The sequence below is a fragment of the Peromyscus leucopus genome, chromosome 7 (genome assembly GCF_004664715.2).
Source record: "Peromyscus leucopus breed LL Stock chromosome 7, UCI_PerLeu_2.1, whole genome shotgun sequence".
Taxonomy (NCBI): domain Eukaryota; kingdom Metazoa; phylum Chordata; class Mammalia; order Rodentia; family Cricetidae; genus Peromyscus; species Peromyscus leucopus.
In genome coordinates this window covers 55,759,085-55,779,328 of record NC_051069.1, presented here as the reverse complement: position 1 = coordinate 55,779,328, position 20,244 = coordinate 55,759,085, and the positions used below count along the sequence as shown (strand labels likewise).

General features: G+C 42.3%; 2 protein-coding genes and 1 pseudogene across 6 annotated transcripts in view; 2 read left to right on the top strand and 1 right to left on the bottom strand.

Moving 5' to 3' along the window:
* Positions 1 to 1,498: 1,498 nt before the first annotated feature.
* Positions 1,499 to 6,934, bottom strand: Ankrd49 (ankyrin repeat domain 49). Of its 2 annotated transcripts, none has more exons than XM_028859584.2 (3): positions 6,828 to 6,934; positions 4,875 to 5,223; positions 1,499 to 3,656 (listed from the first exon to the last, which is right to left on the bottom strand). In XM_028859584.2, the coding sequence occupies exons 2-3, from the start codon at positions 5,130 to 5,132 to the stop codon at positions 3,195 to 3,197; spliced, it is 720 nt and encodes a 239-aa protein (XP_028715417.1). In that variant the 5' UTR covers positions 5,133 to 5,223; positions 6,828 to 6,934; the 3' UTR covers positions 1,499 to 3,194. The 2 variants fall into 2 exon arrangements, with proteins under 2 accessions (XP_028715417.1, XP_028715418.1); XM_028859585.2 differs by lacking the exon at positions 6,828 to 6,934 and adding an exon at positions 5,693 to 6,814.
* A 14-nt stretch (positions 6,935 to 6,948) lies between these two features.
* The window catches only part of Mre11 (MRE11 homolog, double strand break repair nuclease), a 48,188-nt gene continuing 34,892 nt past the window's right edge, over positions 6,949 to 20,244 (top strand). The window contains exons 1-6 of one of the 4 annotated variants that reach the window (XM_028859579.2): positions 6,949 to 7,011; positions 7,726 to 7,838; positions 9,233 to 9,365; positions 13,360 to 13,520; positions 15,865 to 15,952; positions 17,203 to 17,344. In XM_028859579.2, the coding sequence (XP_028715412.1) occupies positions 6,964 to 7,011; positions 7,726 to 7,838; positions 9,233 to 9,365; positions 13,360 to 13,520; positions 15,865 to 15,952; positions 17,203 to 17,344 (685 nt within the window). In that variant the 5' untranslated portion in view covers positions 6,949 to 6,963. Of the gene's footprint in view, positions 7,169 to 7,725; positions 7,839 to 9,232; positions 9,366 to 13,359; positions 13,521 to 15,864; positions 15,953 to 17,202; positions 17,345 to 20,244 lie in introns of those variants that run through there. The other 3 variants (XM_028859580.2, XM_028859581.2, XM_028859582.2) reach the window with 3 other exon arrangements.
* On the top strand, positions 9,372 to 12,560 carry LOC114685001 (annotated as a pseudogene).

The following is a 20,244-nucleotide window of genomic DNA, read 5'->3' as shown; positions in this document are numbered from 1 at the left end:
GTTCTCAGGGTTGGTGGTAAACCCCTAATCAACTGAGCTGTCTCTCCGGTCCTCAGTTTTTATGCAGATCATGTTGAAATGAGCATTTTAGATGTACTGGTTTACATATATGTTTTCTTAAAAATTAATGTCACTTACTTTGGCTGTTTGTCACTTATTGTGGCTGTTAGGAAAATCCCCTTAAAGCTATTTATGAGGCTTATACTATATTTCTACACAAATAGCATTGACTTAGATGTTCTACTTAGGTTCTCAGAAGTAAAAATTTGATGTTTTAAAGGCAAGTTTCAGTAATTAAAACCACCAGTGTCTACACTTGATCATTTCTCTCTTCTGAACTTAACAGATTTCAAGTTGATTTAGAGAACGTATTCTGTCTTACATGAACATTTAGGAACCCCACAGGATTATACCATCCCCTTATTAGAGAAAAAGGCACTGTGGATGAGTTGGGGACCGTATTACAGAACAGCCAGCTCCACAGATTCTAGAGCCACTTCAGGTAGGATGAAGAGAACCTGTCATCTCCCTGTCAGTCTATCAATCATCCATCCTTGTGTGCATGAGTGATGGAGTCACTCTGGAGACTTGGTTTGGTAAGAGAGCTGTGTCTCAGGTAGCCTCTAGACTTCTTTTGGTCCTATTTTTAGCATCAACTAGAAATAATGCCCTCAGATCTCTAGTGTAAGGATTCCACAAATCACATCACTGTGATAGGTTTTGGGCTGGAAGACTCTCTGGAACTGTGTCAGACTTGATAAGGTCAACACCAACTAGTTTTACTGTGAGCCTATGAATTTTTTTCCACTGAACAATAACAAAAGTTACTTCTTCCTTAAGCATTTACGTTAATCAAAATTAAGCCCCTAGTTATTTAAGACTTTAAACTTCTTTGGAATAATTCCCTAAGATTAAAGATTGCTTATAAACTGAGCTATTCAGCCTGCATAAACTGGAAAGTACAGGTATGTAACAGAACCCAAAGTGAGGGCCTTTTGTGGACAGGAGTCTCCAAAATGTTAAAAGAAAATTAAGGACACAAACAAGTAAAATGGACTTCTGGGAAAATGGACTTCTATATGCCCATTGTTTTCTATAACGAGTAGTCAGATCAGCTCCTGTTAGGAATAAGGAAAGTGTGGAGGTAGGACCAGGTCATCATCCTTGGATAGACAGCCAGTTTGGGTTACACAGAACTCTGTCTTAAAAGGCCAAAATTAAACATTTTAAATACAGAGGCTTCTTTGGCTCTGTATTTACACAGTAAGGTAAGATAAAGGCAGGCATACAGCCCATTTCCAAATAGTGCTAGAGCCAAATGTCTGTGCACCACATGGTACATGCAATGCCCACGGAAACCAGAATAGGATTTTAAATTCCCTGGAACTGGAGTTATAGATGGTTGAGTCTCCATGTGGGTGCTGGAAATTGAGTCTGGATTCTCTGGAAGAGCAGCCAGTGCTCTTAACACTGACTCAACTCTTCAGCTCCACATATATTTGATTAAACAATCATTATTTAATCTAAGTTGACAGAGTTATACGGGTTAGCCCAAAAGACAAAATTAGGTCAACATTTAAAAATGACATTAGAAAGGACAACTATTTTAGTGTGTTCCTTTTCTTCTTGCTGTGACCAAACACTTAAAAAACAAAACAAAACAAAATCCACCTTAAGGAAAAATGTATCATATGGTGTAAGAGGCAGTCGACATGGTGAGGAAGACGTGGTAGTGTGTGTGAGGTAGCTGGTCACACCGTACCAGTTAGGAAGGCGTGGCAGTGTGAGGTACCTGGTGAGGAAGGCGTGGCAGTGTGTGAGGTAGCTGGTCACACCGTACTAGTGAGGAAGCAGAGACAAACACTGGTTCTTAGCTTGCTTTCTCCTTTTTATTTAATCTGGGACTTGAGCCCATGTGATGGTGCCATCCACATCTGGGTATGTATTCTCGATTCAGTTAAATCTTTCTAGAAACTCCCTTTCAGACATGCTAGCGGTGCATCTCCTAGGCAAGTCTAAGTTGACAACAAGGATGAGTCCCAGTGGCCTTTCCCTAGGACCCAAGTTCTCACGGTGAGAAGACCCTTTGGGAACAGAGGGGCTAGGGAGTCCATCACAAACTATGTTGCAGGCACCAGGAGGAGAAAGTTAATGTAGTCTGAAAAAGTGTGCCACAGATGCCGGGAAGTTCTATCAAGGTGGAAAAGAACTCACGCCTCCTGCAGCGTCAGAGCTCACTCTATTTCTACACACCGTGTCGCCATCCATACTGCCTGCTTCTGTAAGAAAGCCTCAGCCTCTTGTCAGTCTGTCCTGTGTGACAATCACTCCTCACCGTTCCAAGTCCTTGTCCCTTCGTCATGGCTTGTAGAAAATGAGGGCTGTGGGGGTAGTGGTGGACATTTCCTGGAACTCATGAGTCTAGGTAAGGAAGGCCCGATCCAGCAGGGAGAGAGATAGGTGGACCCGTCGGAGGGCAGTTTTAACCTCCTGGACCAAGGTTCAGTTTTGTGCATGTCTAAGAGGAGACACTGACTGGTCATAAAAGAAGGATCACATGGGTTGACCAGGGTGAGGTAGGACTGTCCACAGGATTATGAGGAATGTGGTGGGGGAGGCAGTGTACAACATTCAAGATTAGACATCTCCCTAAACTGCTTTCCTCCAAATGGCCTACATCTTACAAAACACCTAAACGTTCCACTATTTTCTGAAACTTCGAAAGATGGAAGTCACTAATTTGTTAGTGTTTCCTGTTTAGAATGAAAGCAGCTGGAGATGCAGAGAAGACAGCGGAGCTGCACCAGTGGAAGATGAGAATCTGGAGTCATCTTAGCTTATAAAAATACAAGTCAGTATGCTAAACACTGAACAAAGACTCAGGGTATGGGATATTTAAAAATACTTTTCTTTTGGATCAGCACCAAAAAAATATCCTTTGCTTCTGTATTACCCATGTCCAGCTAAAGTTATCTCTGATAAAAATCACAAGCTCTGCATCATTCACCACAGATGCATCCAAACTCCTCTCAAATACATTTGACATCAAGGTTAGGCATGTTACCTGGAAGAAAACTGTGATGCATACAACAAAATTTCTGTAGTGAGACATCTGCTCTCTGTATATGGGGTATTTTACATCTCATACATAGGAGGCACTGGTACTTTGAAGCTTAAGAAAATCACTAGAGCCATTAAGACGGAGGTGAAGAGTTTGTACAGCCTTCCACGATTTCAAAGAGGTAGTGATAGATGCTTGTCCTCCTGGCGATATCGGAAGCAGTTTCTTGTGAGTTGTTCTTCAGCCCTGGTTTGATGTAGCGATTCATCAGGAGGAGTTCCAGGGTGTCCCTGCTGTCTCTGTTCCCAGCAGCAAGATGCAAAGGGGTCAAGAGGCCTTTTGTTTGGGCGTTGATGTCTGCATCGTGCTGAAGTAAGAAAGAGGCCACCCTGGTGTTATTCCACTTACAAGCACTGTGCAGTGGTGTCCAGCCATCCACAGTCACTGCATGAACATCTGCCCCCTGAGCGACTAGCTCACGAACAATATCTAAGTGTCCACTGTAGGCTGCTCGGTGAAGAGGGGTATACTCATCTTCGTCCCTAGTGTTCACTTCAGTGGCCTTCTCAGAAAGTAGTCTCTGCACTGTAGCAAGCTAAGGAAGAAAAAGAGAACTTTAAAATGTCCAACTCAAAGCAAAACAATCAACAAAGATAATTACATCATCCAGTGGCTTTAGTCTTTAAGATTCTCTTTTAGGGGGAGAAGGTAACTAATGATGAACAAGTTACAGCTCATTACATGCAGGTGCATCTCGAGAATGATTCTCTGGCCGGATGGCAGTGGTGCACGCCTTTAATCCCAGCACTCTTGGGAGGCAGAGGCAGGTGGATCTTTGTGAGTTCGAGGCCAGCCTGGTCTACAGATCCGGGAAAGGCACAAAGCTACACAGAGAAACCCTGTCTTGAACACCTCCCCCCCAAAAAAAAGAATGATTCTCTGAATATCACACCATACATTACTCCTACTCTAATAAACATTTATTACCCAGTGCTTTGGCCCTAGATGAACAAACAGTTTAACTGTATATTTCACCTGTGAAGCAAATTTAACCTTCCTATAACAGATTATATCAATATACATAGTATATGAACCAAAAAATAAAAACGAAACTTCCTTTAACAGTAGAATAAAGTGATGCTTCAGCAGCCCAGAGACTAAAGAGCTCAACTCCTCCTACAGACAAGCTCACAGACATGCCATGTTACTGGGCATCAAGCTTAGGTCTGGTCTATGGACCTCTGGTAGAATACATTGTGCTCTGGGATCAAAAAGCTATTGTAAAGTGTAAAACCCTTTCAGTTTTTAGTTTACCAACACAGACATGGGAGAACTTAGTAAAATTAAGTACAAATGGCCAAGTGGGAAGAACTGATTTTGGGTACTGTTTTTGGATGACTGGGCAAACATGCCTTGCCTTCCTTGTAGGGCTTTGTGAGGACTAAATAAGTGCAGTTAGACACTTGATGGAGTTGTCCTCTAAGTTAATTTCTATCTTACCTATCCTTAGCTATACTTACCTACAGAGTGATCCTAATGATTTAATCAGAGGGTTGTTTATAATTACCCCCAAACCTCCCAACACTTAGTCAGTTTATAATGTAGTGTGTCACTTTTATACACACTATTTCATTCGACACTCCTACATGAGACAAATATTAAGCTGTCATTTTTAAAGACAAGAAATTGAAAGGGTCAGAAATGGTGGAATATGCCCAAAGATAAAGACAGAGGTTCGGGGGCAGGTCTTTGGACTCCAAACCAAATGCTTTTCCAGCTCTGTAATGTTTTTTTTTTTTTTTTTTTTTTTTACCCGATTTTTTTCAGCAGCCCAAAGAAGCAATTTGCTTGGATCTTTTTCCATTTTTTTCTCTTGCAATTGATACCACTCTTCATGTTTTTCCTCTTGCTCCTCATCTTCATCTGAATCGCCTATCCAGAGACTCTGAGTACCAGTAGGAATCAGGTGTCCATGGGTTTCCAACAATTCAAGCTGATTAAACTGTTCAGAAAAGTCCAAAGAGTTTTCTGGGTCTGGTTTTTCACCATCCCTTACTTTTTCTTTTTCCATTTTTGCTACTATTCTAAATAAAAAGCATTTCAAGCACTATGGCAGTCTTTCTTGAGATAAATTATGTCTGCATTGTTTGACTCGTTCCAATCTGAAAACACAAACGTAAGTGTTAGACATTGTTAACCAGGCATCAACATGGATACCAACCTTGCAGACAAGACAAATAAACGCTGTCATAACTCTGGTGCTTTCTCATAATACCCATTAGATGTACTAAATACTGGACCTCAGAGGGTTTTGTTATTTATGATCATTTACAGTCTTTATCTTTTTTAAAAAAAATGTTTTCTTCTACTAAGTGGTTACAACTATCTAAATTTGACTCTATTAATTTAGGTATGTTAAGATGGATGGAGTCCAGGTACAGTGAGTACACAGGAGGGTCATAATTCACCCAGTCCTAAAAGATGTAAGTGCTCCTGCGGGCAGAGATGATTACTCTGCTAGCCTGCCACATTAATTCAGAAATTGACATCAGCTTAAAGAGTTACCCAGAATATAAACTTCAATTAAAGAAATCGAGAAGTTATGTTGCAAACCATTTATCAGTCTCTTACCTATATTTGTTGAACTTTGCTATTTTCAAATGTTACCACTTTCATTGTTTCTTGAGCCAATTAAGATTTCTCTAATGTTTGTTCTCTGAGGTGCTATGTCTTATATTTTTCTGCCATTAACGCTTTGAGGATACACCATCTTCAACTTAGATTTCTGTGCCATTTGTATGGAACTTGCATTAAGAACTACTTGTATCATTGAACTTAAGACCTATCATTTAATTTTGCTTTGAATGGCCTCTAACAGGAACTAGTCAGTTATACATACTCCTCATGATTTTTTTTTTCTACTTAATTTCATGTGTTTAACATTCTGTTGTCCTAGTAAGCTTCATTGCTAGTGACAAGAACACCAAAATCATGACTGTATCTTCTTAGGGCCTGTAACTGTACTGTAAAATGTTAAATTCCACTAAGGGGTTTGTAAGGTCTTGACCAGACTCATATTTTAAAAGAGCTATCCGAACTATTTTCTTGCAGTTTTCATGTCCTTTCATCTTAAACTATTTTCTAATAAGTAACCATATGTCAGGTCAGTTCATTAAACGCTTAACATGTCATTACCAACATATAACAGCACAGGTTTCAGCCCCCTTCCCACAGCTTTCCTTATGAAAACTCATACTGATTCTGACTTTACTGTTTCAGATGTAAGCTATATATAATCATTTTGGTATATTTAATTTAAAAATAAAATCCAGATGTCTCTCCTGATTCAAGGTATAAAACTTGATGCATACTATTATGAAGGAATAGGGTGTTCCCTACATTTTCAGAGATACGAACTGTTCCGATTCTCATCTCAGTGAGATGGAGCCCCACGCCCCATTTCGGAGGACTGCGCTGAGATTCTGACAGTTTAAGACCAGGACCTGCTGGGGTCTGATCTAGTTCAAAGTTCCACATTATTTTTACTGCACTCTCCTCACGGTTCTCTCAGCACACAAAGCAAGCAAGGCAAATGTGGTGAGGCGGGGATTCTGGGGCGATCGTCAGGGGAAGCAGGGAAGAAAGGCCTTTCGTCTAGCGGGAGAGGGCTTCCGAATCCCAAATGGAAGAGGCTGCCTCGGTGCTACCTCCGACGTGGCCCGCCACCCACGGCTGCCCGCCCCGCCGCTCCGGACACCTGCCTCACCTTCCACAGAGAGAACCTCGCAGAGAACATCGTTTCCGGGTTCGCCCCTCTGCTGCCTGTGATTGGCTCCTTACGGGGAGGAGCCATTCTGGAGCCAATGAGAGACTAAGGAAGACCTGTGCCGCCGACGTCATCAATGGATCTCGCGAGAAGGACGGACGCGGCTCTCCCGCGCCTAATTCAGGTTTCTGCTTGCGGTGTTCTTGTTGTGGTGACTCCCGCCCTTGTTTTCCGAGCTGGAGACGACCTGTGGTCTCGCTGGTGGGCTCTGATGAGTCCAGGCTGGGGTAACTTAGGCCTCGTTCCGGTGTTTGCGTGGGGGCTCACGGCGGAAGCCCCGAGTGCGTGGGGCCGTTGAGGAAGAAGGCCCGGGTGGGCCGGGTGGACCGGGAGGGCTGCGGGCTCTGCGTTCCGGCCCGGAGTCCCGCGGGTGCGGGGTCGTCTGTGGTGGCAGCGCCGGCTTCGCAGTGACCACTCCGAGCTGTCACCTTGGCTCTGAGAGCTGCTCCACGCAGACCACGTGTTCGGTTATTTATTCTAGCTTTAAATGTGGGCTGCCCCATAAAAGCCCTATTAGTGTTAAGTGTATGTGGTGGCCTCTCCTCCAAAGCCCCGTGTAATTGCAGCTTAAATTTATGCACGTAAAGTGACGTTTGAACCTCTCTGTCCAGGGATTTACTACACATCAATCTCATGAGGAAAACAGGAGAGAAGTAGTCATGATAATGACTTTCTCTTAGTCTTAGGTCATGAAACAATTATAGTAAGCGTTGAAGATGAAAACTAGTCTTTCTCAAAATTGCCAGTGCTTATTTAAGAAGTTTACCCCGCAGCTGAACTCACGTTAGTGAAATACATGCAACCTTTATAAAATGTGTATTTTAATATTTATTTTTAGAATTTGGAATCGGGTGGCTTTTCTGACATACCTGAACACAGGACCCCAGGGTACTTGGAGAGGAACCTGGCCCAGAGGAGCTCTACCATAAAAATGAGTCCCACAGATCCACTGTAAGCCTGACATATTAACTGTGATGACCTTAAGAGAAAACTTGGCACTTTAACAAAAACAGCACAGAACTTAATAATGAACCAAGTATCACCAAAAACATGCCTGGCATGCTTAAAAGAGCATATTGTGTGCTTATTATCAAAAAGATAATATGGAGCTGTTAGAGGAGTGTGTTGCAGTAGTTTATTACATGGCCGTGCAGGAAAACTCATGCTCTTATGCTTTGTTTAAATTGCTGAGTCTATAACTAGTCTTTTAGAGTAAGTTGCTGTAGTACTGAGTAAGTTGGAATTAATTTGAATGAAATGGAAATAAATAAAAGGACTATAGAAGTTAAGTTGCGGGGGAGGAGCTTGCACATGGATGGGATCTTCCCCTCTGGTTTCAAGTTCTTGGTCAAAACTGGCTGTGTGTTGTTAGGAAGGTCAGCAATTCTTGGGGCTTGCCTTGTTTTGTTTTTCATTTGTATAACTATAATAATTGAGAGAATTTATGTGAAAATGCACATACTCAGGAAGAGTGTAGCAGTGTGAGCTGAGAAGTTTGTGGAACAGCCAGGACTCAGGCACACAACTGTTGACGCTTCTGAGTCGTGGAGTTGTATTTTGAATGCATGATAAGTCAGTGGAGATAGCCTACATTTTAATTCCCTTTTGTCTTGTTTCTGCTACTAGTTGTGTGGTGAATGAGTTATCTCCGTGTCTGGCCTTTTTCTTCTTCAGAGATAGTGACCATGCCTGCCTCTTTCCATGTGGGGACTGAGATGAGATCTTAGATATGAAATTATCTTAAAGAACTAAACTTAACGCTAAGTTTAGTGAGTGTTGTAATGGTTAAGAGAGAGTAGTAACAGTTAAGCTACTGGTTCACATGAAAATACCTTTATCAAACTGTTTGGATTTAAACAACTCTATTTTGTTACTTGGTGAAATTATTAAAAAACTGTAGAGAGCAGAGTCAGGCAGATGTTTTCTGGGTTTGGGATGTAAGCAACTAGTATTTTAGTATAAAATCTACTCTTAAACTGAGAGGAAGACTTTTAAATGACTTTCCCAGAAAAGTGTAAGTCAGATAATGAGGGAGCAAAGCCTTTGGGTTTTTGTGTAGTAAAGTAGGGAACAGAGCTGAGAGTGTATAAAACTGGTTATAACAGGGCTATGAATTTTCAGAGCAGACAGGGAACACTTAGAAATGTCATTCATATCTGCTCTGTATTGAATTCCGAATGAAAAACTGTGATGTTAAAGATCTGTTGAGTACTGCAAACTTTCATGCCAAGTCTGAGGCTAGAAAAATGATTTTGCTTTACAATTGCTAGTATTTATTTTATGTTTAGGTCTCCATTTGCTTGAATATCCTTTTAATTGCATTGAATTTTGTTTTTTTTATACAGTGATGATGAAGACACATTTAAAATCCTGGTTGCTACTGATATTCATCTTGGATTTATGGAGAAAGATGCAGTTAGAGGAAATGATACATTTGTGACACTTGATGAAATTTTAAGGCTTGCCCTGGAAAATGAAGTGAGCTGGGGTTACATTTGTGTGTACTCTACTGTACTTCCTTGGGTAACAGGCTCTTTTCCATTAAGTTAGAGTTAATTGCATAATCTCACACAGTCACATTTCCTGGCTAAATATCAATGTACTAAAAGCCCAGTTAAAATTTTGAGTACTTTGTGTTCATAATTGGAACAGAAACTGCCTTGACAAATAGCCTTCAAATTTAGAAACATAAGGTCTTTAATGATATACTAACCTGTTGCGATTTCTATCTGAAATAAAAAGATGGCTGTTAGTTTTCAAAGAACACATAGCCAACTGGAATGTGAGACAAAAAAATCCCAAACATTCAAGTACAGGGTTATTTGTGGAAAGGCCATCAGAAGCACCATTTCCTGGGACTTCAGAGGTAGAGGAGATTGGTGTTTAGTTGAGACTAGTCACATGAGCTTAATTGAGGAGGTGACATTTAACATGTGTTGAAGGAAATGCAGTCTTTAATGCTGGGTGACACAGAATGGACGTTCAGTGTGAAGCAGAAATGAAGGCATAGGTGTAAGACAGCATGGAGTATGTTAGGTGACTGGTTTGGCTCGCCTGTGGGCCTGAGAATGTAGCTCAGTTGGTAGAGTACTTATGTGCCATGCACAAGATTCTGGGTTTGATCCCCAGCACTACATAAAACTTGAGTGTTGTGGCATACCTTAATCCCGCCACGAGGGGGTGGAGACAGGAAGTGACTTTGAGGCCAGCTTAAACTATATGATTGAGACCCTGTATTAAAAAAAAAATGCTGAAAGACTGGAACTGAGAGTATTTGAACTGTATTAATGAGGAGAGCTGCAAATGTTAGACTCAGTTTGTGCCCTGTGCAGTAGAATGTCTTCTGGTGGCCTGGTGTTGCAGCAGATATTGGAGAGCATTTTAATGCTTTTAAAAACTGATGGTGTTCGCCGTAGGCTTTCCTACAACACAGCCTCTAACAAAACCAGGCTGTCTTGGACCCCTGGCAAGAGGATTGCTTACCTTTATACCAAGAAGGTTGGAAAGCACCTAAATCTGCATGTGGTGTGTGTCCAGGCAGGCTTCGAGGGGTTCGTGCTGTGAGACCGAAAGTCCTTATGAGGTTGTCTAAGATGAAGCATGTCCGCAGGACCTCCAGTGCGTCCATGTGTGCCAAGTGTGTCCTGACAGGATCAAGTGGGCTTCCTTATTGAGGAGCAGAAAATTGTTGAAGGCACAAGCACAGAGTCAGAAAGCAAAATAAATATGCAGCTTTTTTAAATAATGAAGGTCAAAGCTTGGTCCAAAAAAAACAACAACAACAAAAAAACAAAACCCAAAACTGGTGGTATTGGGGTAGAAAAGAGAAAGTAAATATGAGAGAAGTTACAAAGAGAAGGTGTACATACATTCACTCCAGGATTTGAAAATGAGTCAAGTCTGTTGAACCTGGGTGGATGATGGTGGCATTGCTAAAACCACCTAACTGAAGGAGAATCTGTCGTGCGGGAAGGTGTGGAACTCTGATGTGACGCCAGGATGGAGTTGGAGATTGCCGTGTGGGGCGTCCCAGCAGGCCGATGCCTGTCCACAGAGCCCAGGAGGGAGCAGGAGAATAAACATACCGGTGCCCTGCCTCCCCAGCATTCCCTTCAGCTAACGTGTGAGACCTCTGGTGTCCCTGCAGTTAGTTCTACAGCCCTCCTCACTGTCCTGTCCAGCCCATAACAATACCAGCATAGCTTCCAGTCACTCCAGTTGGTCTTTCTGCTTCACACTTGCCTCCTGAGTGTATTCAGCATCATAGCCAAAGCAAACGTCATCCTCAGTCAGACCCTGTCACTGTGCTTAAAACCTTCTCAGAAGCCTTCATTTGAATCTAGATTCAGACTCAAATACAAGGCTATGCCTTGACCTTGGTCCTGCCAGGACTCTGGATTCTTATATTGTATGCTACCTGGTTCCTGCTAGGAGTCTGGATCCTTATAACTTGACCTTGGTCCTCCCAGGGCTCAGGTTTCTGGTTGCTCTGCCTGGTCCACACCAGTGGGTTCTTCTCTATGACCTTATAAGTCAACTTTTCTGATTTACCACCTGGCTTTGGGCAGGGTTGACATCTCACTTCACATTTTACTTTTGGGGGTGTGTGGGATGGGGATTTATTGAGGTAGTCTCATGGTCCATGTTGCCTTTGAACTCATACTGTAGCTGGCTGCAACTTTGAAATTCTGGTTCTCCACCTCCTAAATGCTGGGTTATAGGCACTTGTCACCATGTGCAACCATATTTTACCTTTTTGAAGAGATTTTCTTTCATACCTCCAAGTGCTCTGTGACATTATGCTGTCTTTTTTTTTTATGGCCTCATGAAATTACTTTATTGTTTACATATCACTTATTTTGTTCCCCTATGGGAGAAATTCTATGACAGTCAAGTCTGTTGCTTAGTAATGTGTTTTTGTGTGATGCCTAAGAAATTTAACTCTGTACCAGTCACCCCTTAGTAGCTGTTGGTCTTTGCCCTAAAATTCCCAGGGGCTCCTAGGATCCTCCCTAAAATGATATGACAGTTGTGGGATAAGAATGAAGGAATGCTATGTGTGCCTGCTAGGAGATAATCAGGTGCTTGCTCTGGCTTTTGTAAACGGCTTATCATTGTGGGGAGGGTACAAAGCAGTGTCCTCTATCCTGTGTAACGGGAGTGAAAGACAGTGAAGAGGGTAAAGCAGTTTTCCCAGGCAGCTTTGGATTCCACTGAAGCGAGATGATTGTGATGCCCACCTTTAAATACCCTTCCTCTGGCCATTTATGGTGTGACATGCTCTTGATTTGGTTCTAAGGCTGTTGTCCTGCTAGCAGTGAGAAGTTCATTTAGTTTTAATCTAAGTGTAGATTAAGTCTTTGGTCTTTCCCAGTGGATTTGAACTCCATAACTTGCACCTTGAGAGGATATAGGAAGCTGTAGAACCCTTAGAAATTGGCTGAATTTGCTGTTTTTATGTTATATTAAGCTGGGGCCTTTCCTTTAGGTCAGAGAAACTTGAGGAGGCCTGTTCCTTTCCACAGAACCCTGAGCATGCTCTTTGGTAACTGGCTCTGAAAACACCTCTCCCCTGAGCCTGGCTGTTTCTGCTTTGTTCATTTCTACCCCGTTTCCTGATTCCCTTCTCTGCACACTCTCTCATGCTGGATCTTCCAAATGCATATTTGTCTTTCAGGATTTTTTTTTTTTACTGTATTTACTATTTATTTTTGAAATCTAAATTCTTGACGTTTAAGTTCTCTTTATATGGACCCTTGTCATCCAGCTATTCTCATTTTATTCTTTTGTTTCTTGATCCCCCGTACCCTCAAGACAGGGTTTCTTTATGTAGCTCTGGATGTCATAGAATTCTTTATACAGACCAGACTGGCCTTGAACTTAGAGATCTGCCTGCCTCTGCCTCCCGAGTGCTGGTATTAAAGGCATACGACACCACTGCCTGGCATTCCTTGATATTTTAAAGCTCTTGTGTGTGTGTGTGTGCTTCAGAGTGCATTTCATCTTGGTATATGAGTACATGTGTTCATGTGTGCATGTAGAGGCCAGTGGTTGATGTTGGATGTGTTCCTCAGTTTCTTTCCACCCTATGTTTTGGGAGTCTCATTGACCCCGAAGCTGATATACTAAAGTTCCTTTGACTAGTGCAGCCATAGCGATCTGTTTCCTTGTCTTCTGAATAATTAAAAACTAGCAATCTTTGTTCCTTTCTGTCTAGCTCCATTCTTTTGTGCTATGATTGAACCTAGGGCCTACTGTGGATGTCATCTGTGGCAGGCCAACTACACCACTGGGCTGCCCCTCCCCTCTTTTAAAATGGAACCAGTAATCTCATGTCACTATGTTGCTAAGACTGGTTTCTTAAAGTAGAAGCCTTAAGTGATCACATCAGGCTGTGAAATCTATCTCTTCTGTACTTTAAACAATTTTTACCTTAAACTTACCAGTTTTAACACTGTTTTCTGTTGATTAGGTGGATTTTATTTTGTTAGGTGGTGATCTTTTCCATGAAAACAAGCCCTCGAGGAAAACCCTGCACAGCTGCTTGGAGTTGCTTAGGAAGTACTGTATGGGTGATCGCCCCGTGCAGTTTGAGATCATCAGTGATCAGTCAGTCAACTTTGGTTTTAGTAGGTAAGTACACTTACATTTGAGGGAAGGTTTTCTTGGGTATGATTTCTGTATAGTATACATGTCTGTGTTTTGTTTCTTACTGCTGTGACAAAATACTGACAAAGCAACTTTAAGAGAAAAGGGTTTATTTGTCTTACAATTCCAGGTTACTGTCCATCATTTTGGGAAAGCCAAGGTAGGAACTTCAAGTAGCTTTTTGCATCCACAGTCAAGAGCAGAGAGAGAATGAATACATGTGTGCTTACTGCTCAGCTAGCTTTCTCTAGTCTCATACAGTCCAGGATTAAACTTAGGGAATGGTGCTGCTCACAGTGGGCTGCAGCTTCCCTTATCAGTTACTGTAAATAAACATTTCCCACAGACATGTTCACAAGCCAGTAGACCACCCTTTGCTGAGACTCTTCCCAGGTGATTCTAGATTGTGTCATGGTGATGCATCCAACGCATTACCTACTATCTCTGTTGCCTCCATTCTAGGCAGTTCCCAGAGTAAATACAGTTCTTTGAATTTTCTGTATATCATTTCATTAATTTGTATTTCTCAACTACTGTTGGGCCAAAGTTTATTTTTAGATTTTTTTCATCATCTTTGGTATCTTCTGGGTTTTGTTTGTTTAGTTTTGTTTTTTCTATTTTAAAACTTGGTATTTTTAAATCTTTCCTTTTCTCTTTCTTTCTCTCTCTCTCTTTCTCTCTCTCTCTCTTTTTTCTAGACAAGGTTTCTCTGTGTATCCCTGGGTGTTCTGGAACTCTCTATGTAGACCAGGATGTCCTTGAACTCATAGAGATCTGCCTGCCTCTGCCTCTTAAGTGCTGGGATCAAAGGCATGCACCACCACTGCCCAGTGGTATTTTTTATCTTTTGACATGATTTGTGCCGCCTCCTCCTCCTCCTTCTTTCTTCTTCCTTCTTCCTTCTTTCTCTTTCTCCTCCTCCTTCTTTCTTCTTCCTTCTTCTTTTTCTTCTTCCTTCTTTCTTCTTTCTTCTTTCTTCTTTAAGTATTAAAGAAAGTCTGTAGGTAGAGGACTTGTAAAGCATCTTTTTCCTTGCTGTAGGGAGTGACTCCTACAAAGATGTTAAATCTTAGAGGCCTGTTAACTAATCAGCTACTCACTCTTTCATAATACAAACTATTTGTGGTTTGAATTTATTTGAAAGGTCATGTACAAAACCCAGGAGCGAGAAAAAAAAAGAGATTGATACGTTTGTCTTCTTAAAAATAAATATATTTATGCCAAAAGAATCCCAGAGCAAACTTAAAAGTCATAGTTCACTAAGGAAGAGTACTTGTAGCTCAGCACAAATTAAGGCTGAATTTCCAGTGAATATTTCTTTCTGTTGATTAAGAAGTCCATTAGTTTCTAAAACGTACACAGAAATGGAATAGCACTAATGTCTGTCAAGAGGAGCTGTCTCATTTGTAAGGCAGCAGATGAGTCGACCTAAGTGTTTGCTCATGGACACTGGTATAGGCAGACAGTTCTCAATGCACATTACAGTTACCTAGGACTCTGAGGTGCTCATGTCCAGTCTCCATGCCAACTGGGGAGTCTCTTGGAGTATGGCATGGGCAATGGTATTTCTTAAAAGATCCTTAGCTAATTAGAGCTTGTGGCAGAGTTCAGAACCTCTGTTGTAGATTGAAAGGGTTGATAATAACCATGCTGCTGCGGTTGGGAGGAATGATCTCTGAGGTTGGAAAACAAGACCAGAAAGAGTCTAGATGGTGGGGACCTGCTTATACTCTATACAGTAAGCCTTACACGTGCGTACATGCAGCTGGCAGAAAGCTGAGGGGAGCTCTTTGTATCCAGGATCTCTGAGGAAAGAGTTCAAAGTAGGTTAAGCAGGGACAGAAAGCCATATTGTGCTAACATATGTAAGAAGGAAAAGTGTACTTTTTTATACCTATGTAGGTAAAATTTCGAAAGATAGAGTAGAATTGCTCACCCTACTGTCACAGCGAAGAGGAGCCTGATGGCTGGGAGAAGGAATGGGCAGGGACTGCATTGCGGATGGGGAGGCAGTGGAGCTGCTGAGAGGCTACCAATCTTGGTGGTTTGCATTCCAGAAGGCCAGCAGCAGCACCACTGTGTGAGCGCAGATTGTTTCTCCCCTCCTCCGAGCTATAAGGAGAAGCCTGTTAACTTCCCAGTTACCAGCTGTCTATTCTTAGACATTCATATACTTTATAATAATTTAACTGTTTATTTCCAGCACTGAGCGGGGATTGTGTGCAGGGAAGGGTTTGTAGTTGCCTAGTGCATTACTGCTTGGAAGGTAAGTTTTGGGGAAACTGCCTTTATCCCTCACAGAAACTCTCCTTCTTTGTTTTCTTTTAAGGTTTCCATGGGTGAACTATCAGGATGGCAATCTCAACATTTCCATTCCAGTGTTTAGTATCCATGGCAACCATGATGATCCCACAGGGGTAATTACAAATTCCGTTGGAATCTTAAGAATGACACTGAATTAGTACAAAGCATCCCCCCCTTTTTCTAATAATTTGCAGTCAAATTGAGCCATGAAGTCAAATTAATTTATTATCATTAATGATGTTTTTATATTTCTTTGTTGGTTTGTTTGTTTTTTAATATGGAGTAAGAATTGTATGAGAGAGCCACGCTATTTTCTCCTTGCAATACTGAGGGTGGAAACCAGGGCCTGATGCATGCCAGGCGACAACTCTACCATCCTCAGCCCTCTTTTTACTCTTTATTTTGAGACAAGATCTCATTAAGTTGCCCAGGTTGTCGTTGAGCTTGTGGTCGTGCCTCAGCCTGTAGTAGCTGGAATTCCAGCCCCTGATGCAGGACCTGCTGGGGCCTTGCTTTGGCTGCTCTGGAGTCTGCCAGCAGTGAGTCGCTGGCAGTAGGAGTGACTGCCTACCCAGAGCTCTCAGCATACTTGAGCTCCTGGATTCCTACCATAAAAAAGGATCTTTTTCTTTAGGATTTTAAATCTAGATTTAATTATTTTATTCCGTTTGATATGGAAGACTGGCAGTCCTAATACAAAGTAGCTTCGTGTCTTCTCCGTCACTCTAAGTCATTAGTTTAGTCTGTGGTTATATATGCTCTGTGCCCCCCGCCCCAAGAAAACCCCAACAGTCCATTGTATAAAAGGCCTACTTCGTGCTCCAAGGCACTTATTTCATAGCTTACTTTGTATTTAATGGCCAAGGTATCATGACAGTGAGCAGATATTAGCTTTGCATCTGCTGTATGCTTTCAGCTGCTGTGGGTAATCTGTAGTTGGAAGAAGGTAGCAACTGCTCAACTTTGGGATTTTGTTTTGAGAAGACACTGCCATAATCTGTTTTTGTAATTACAGGTTTAGTGTCCTTAATTCAAAAATTAATAAGCTAAACGTGCTACAAAAAAATCTCAAAGTGAAGACTCATAAGTTTTTGGTTATAGATCATTTTAGGTTTTGAGTTTTCACCTTGGGATTCTCATCTGGTAAGATTTGCACAGACATTCTAAAGTCAAGAAAACCCCAAATCTGAAAACACTTTGATCCCAAGTTTTGTGAGCAAGACACACTTAACCTGTGGTCTGCAGAGTGTGCTTTTGATGTGGGAGTGTGATGCTCGCTCAAACCGTAGACAGGTGGTATGATTCTCACCTAGACCATCCATTTCTGTGGACACACTCAATGCTCTTTGAAACTTTCAAACAGGCAGATGCCCTCTGCGCCCTGGATATTTTAAGCTGTGCTGGGTTTGTGAATCACTTTGGGCGGTCCATGTCTGTGGAGAAGATTGACATTAGTCCAGTTCTGCTACAGAAAGGAGGCACAAAACTCGCTCTGTACGGCTTAGGTAGGTGGCTGCCTTGAGTCAGACGTGCTTGTTCCATTGTCCACGTCAGCTGGTGATGTGTGAATGGTTGGCAAGTGCAATTTTCGAGATAGTTTGGACCCAAGAGGCTCCAAAGGAGGAAAAGTCAGACAAATTTGATTATACCTTATTGATAACTAAAAGATGGTGGAATGCTTTGGTAAAAATGATTTTAGTATTTCTAAGGACTGGTAGCTATTCATATTTAATGGAAGTTTTGGTAGAAAAAACAAGCAAATGAAACTTTGCTTAGTTGTAGGATATTATTTTAAGGTGTGTTATTTTTGTTTATGTTTTATTTGTTTAATTCTGTGAAGCTGTGTTACTGTGCTTGTCTAAAACATCTGATGGTCTAATAAAGAGCTGAATGGCCAATGGCAAGGCAGGAGAGAGAGGTAGGTGGGGTTGGGAGGAGAGAGGATAAATAGAAGGAAGAGAGGAAGAGAAGAGATTGAGGAGTGAGTGGAAGTAGTAGCCAGAGAAGGAGGAGGACTCCAGGGGCCATCTACCCAACCACCCAGCTACACAGCAAGTCACGGAGTAAGAGTAAGATTTACGAAGGAAGAGAACGGGAAAAGCCCAGAGGCAAAAGGTAGACAGCATAAGTTAAGGAAAGCTGGCTAGAAACTAGCCAAGATAAGGCCAGGCATTCATAATTAAGACTAAGTCTCTGTTTGTGATTTATTTGGGAGCTGGGTGGTGCCCCCCCCCCCAAAAAAAATAGTAAAAAACCCAGCAGCATTGCTTAGTTTCTGTTTATTGTTTTGGACCTTTTCTTTAGAGTCACATTTACAAAGCTGGATGATAGACATGCACACTGCTTAGCAGAACTGCATTTGGTGTCGTAGAAGTGTGTGAGAGGTCAAGCATCCTGTTTAGTACAGTGACACTGGCCTTTTTAGTTCATGAGATACAATCTGGCTGCTGTGAGTTGTGACACTCTGGACGTAAGAGATGGAGGAAGACCCATTATTACAGATTATGTACGTTAAAATTAATTTTGCCGTTTTACTTGTTTTTCCATGTGACTGGGAGAAAATCATATCTGGTCATTAGTGGCTCACATTATGCACCTGCTCTCCACCTGACATCTTATTATTAAAGCAGACTCAGAAATCTGCTTTACCCTGGGTGTGCTGTTATGTGCTTATAATCCCAGCCCTGGGGAGGTGAGGAGGGGAAAAGCCTTAGGGATCGCTGGGCAGCCGCAGTGGGCAGCCAGCTACATGAGCCGATGACACCACACGCACCACACACACACACACACACACACACACACACACACACACACTCTTTGTCAATTTCATTGTCCTCCCTCCCTCCCTCTTCCTCCCCCCTCCCTTCCTCCCTCTTTGCTTCCCTCCCTCTCTCCCTTTTTTCCTTCCTTTCTTTTTTTATTTGTTTGGTTTTTGGTTTCTTCAAGGCAGGCCCTCATTATGTAGCTCTAGCTGTCCTAGAACTCACTCTAGACCAGACTGAACTCAAATTAACCTGCTTCTGCTTCTGCCTCCAGAGTGCTGGGATTAAAGGTGTATGCCACTACTCCTGGTGCTTCTGTTTTCCATTTCTTTAGTGTTCTGTAGGAAAGCCTTTTTGCTAGACTTTATTATACATGAAGGAAAAAATAAACACTTAAAAAAATATTTACTTATTATTTATACAGAGTTCTGCCTGTATGTATGCCTGCAGGCCAGAAGAGGGCACCTTATCTTATTTTAGATGGTTGTGAGCCACCATGTGGTTGCTGGGAATTGAACTCAGGACCTCTGGAAGAGCAGCCAGTGCTCTTAATCTGAGCCATCTCTCCAGCCCCCTAAACACTGTTTTTGAAGAACACACTTTTAAAATTCTGTATGTTTGATATCAAGTCTTTTTGAGGCTAGAAATAATGTGTGAAGCCCATTTGTTGTGCTTCAAGTTTGAATCTGAGATAGAACATGAAGGGGATAGACATTTTTAAAAGGACACTGGCGGCGGATTTAGTGTCTGCAGTGTTGGGTATTGTGTCTCCTGAAAAATGGCTTGTTCTTACATTTGATTGTGTCTCGGCTGTTATCTGGGGCACCCCTTTTCAGTGATCCATTTTCCTCTGAGTTACCCGTCCTGTTCTGTCCTTAACTGGCGTCTGCTCTGTCCTAAACCTGAAGCATATGTTTTGTTATCAGCAAGTTCTCAGCACCCTCAGACTCTTCTGGAGCCCCACCTCCACCTTCTCCCTTCAGTGATGCCCATCTGGAGCCTACTCCCCGTGTCCCCCTTAGTTCTCACACCTGGGGCTGCTGGGCAGAAGTGGGGTCCCTGTTCCCCTTGCGCTGACAGCCGGCCATGTCCACATCCTCGGTCCCGGGAGGCCGCTGCCACAGGAGGTTTCCCTCAGCCGGTCTCCAGATTTCTCCAGCACTGGCAGTTCTTCAGCATGCGGGTTTTCCTACCAGTGCTGTGGGCCTTGTGTGCCGGGCTTGCCGGTCCTGTGTCCACCTCACTGTTTACTCCATATACTCAGCTGTCTCTGCATCCGGTCACTGGCTTTCTTCTGTCGTCAGAGTGTGGAGTAGCAGCCTTGTTCAGCCCTCCCCAGCTCCACAGTGACTCTCTGTGATCGTGTCTTGGCCTTTCCTTCTAACATAACGATGACAATTTATTACTGTCTTGTTACTTGTTACTTGCTTTCTTGGTGTCTTCTACTAGACCAAGGCAAGCCTCTGAGTATAGGAAGAGTTCCTTAAAATCACTGAATTATTAAAAAGCACAGACTCAGTATATATAATAGTATGATACCTTAAAGTACATTTTAGAAACTCCCCTCCCCTTCAGTGTTCATTTCTGTGCATGTTATATGGCATATCAGAGTTGAAAAGCGCGTTTACTTAACATTCATGTGA

Coding starts and splice junctions, on each gene's coding strand:
- Ankrd49 (XM_028859584.2), bottom strand. CDS start 5,132: ATGGAAAAAGAAAAAGTAAGGGATGGTGAAAAACCAGACCCAGAAAAC. Junction 3,657..4,874: donor GGGCTGCTGAAAAAAATCGG/GTAAAAAAAAAA, acceptor TTTCTTCCTTAG/CTTGCTACAGTGCAGAGACT.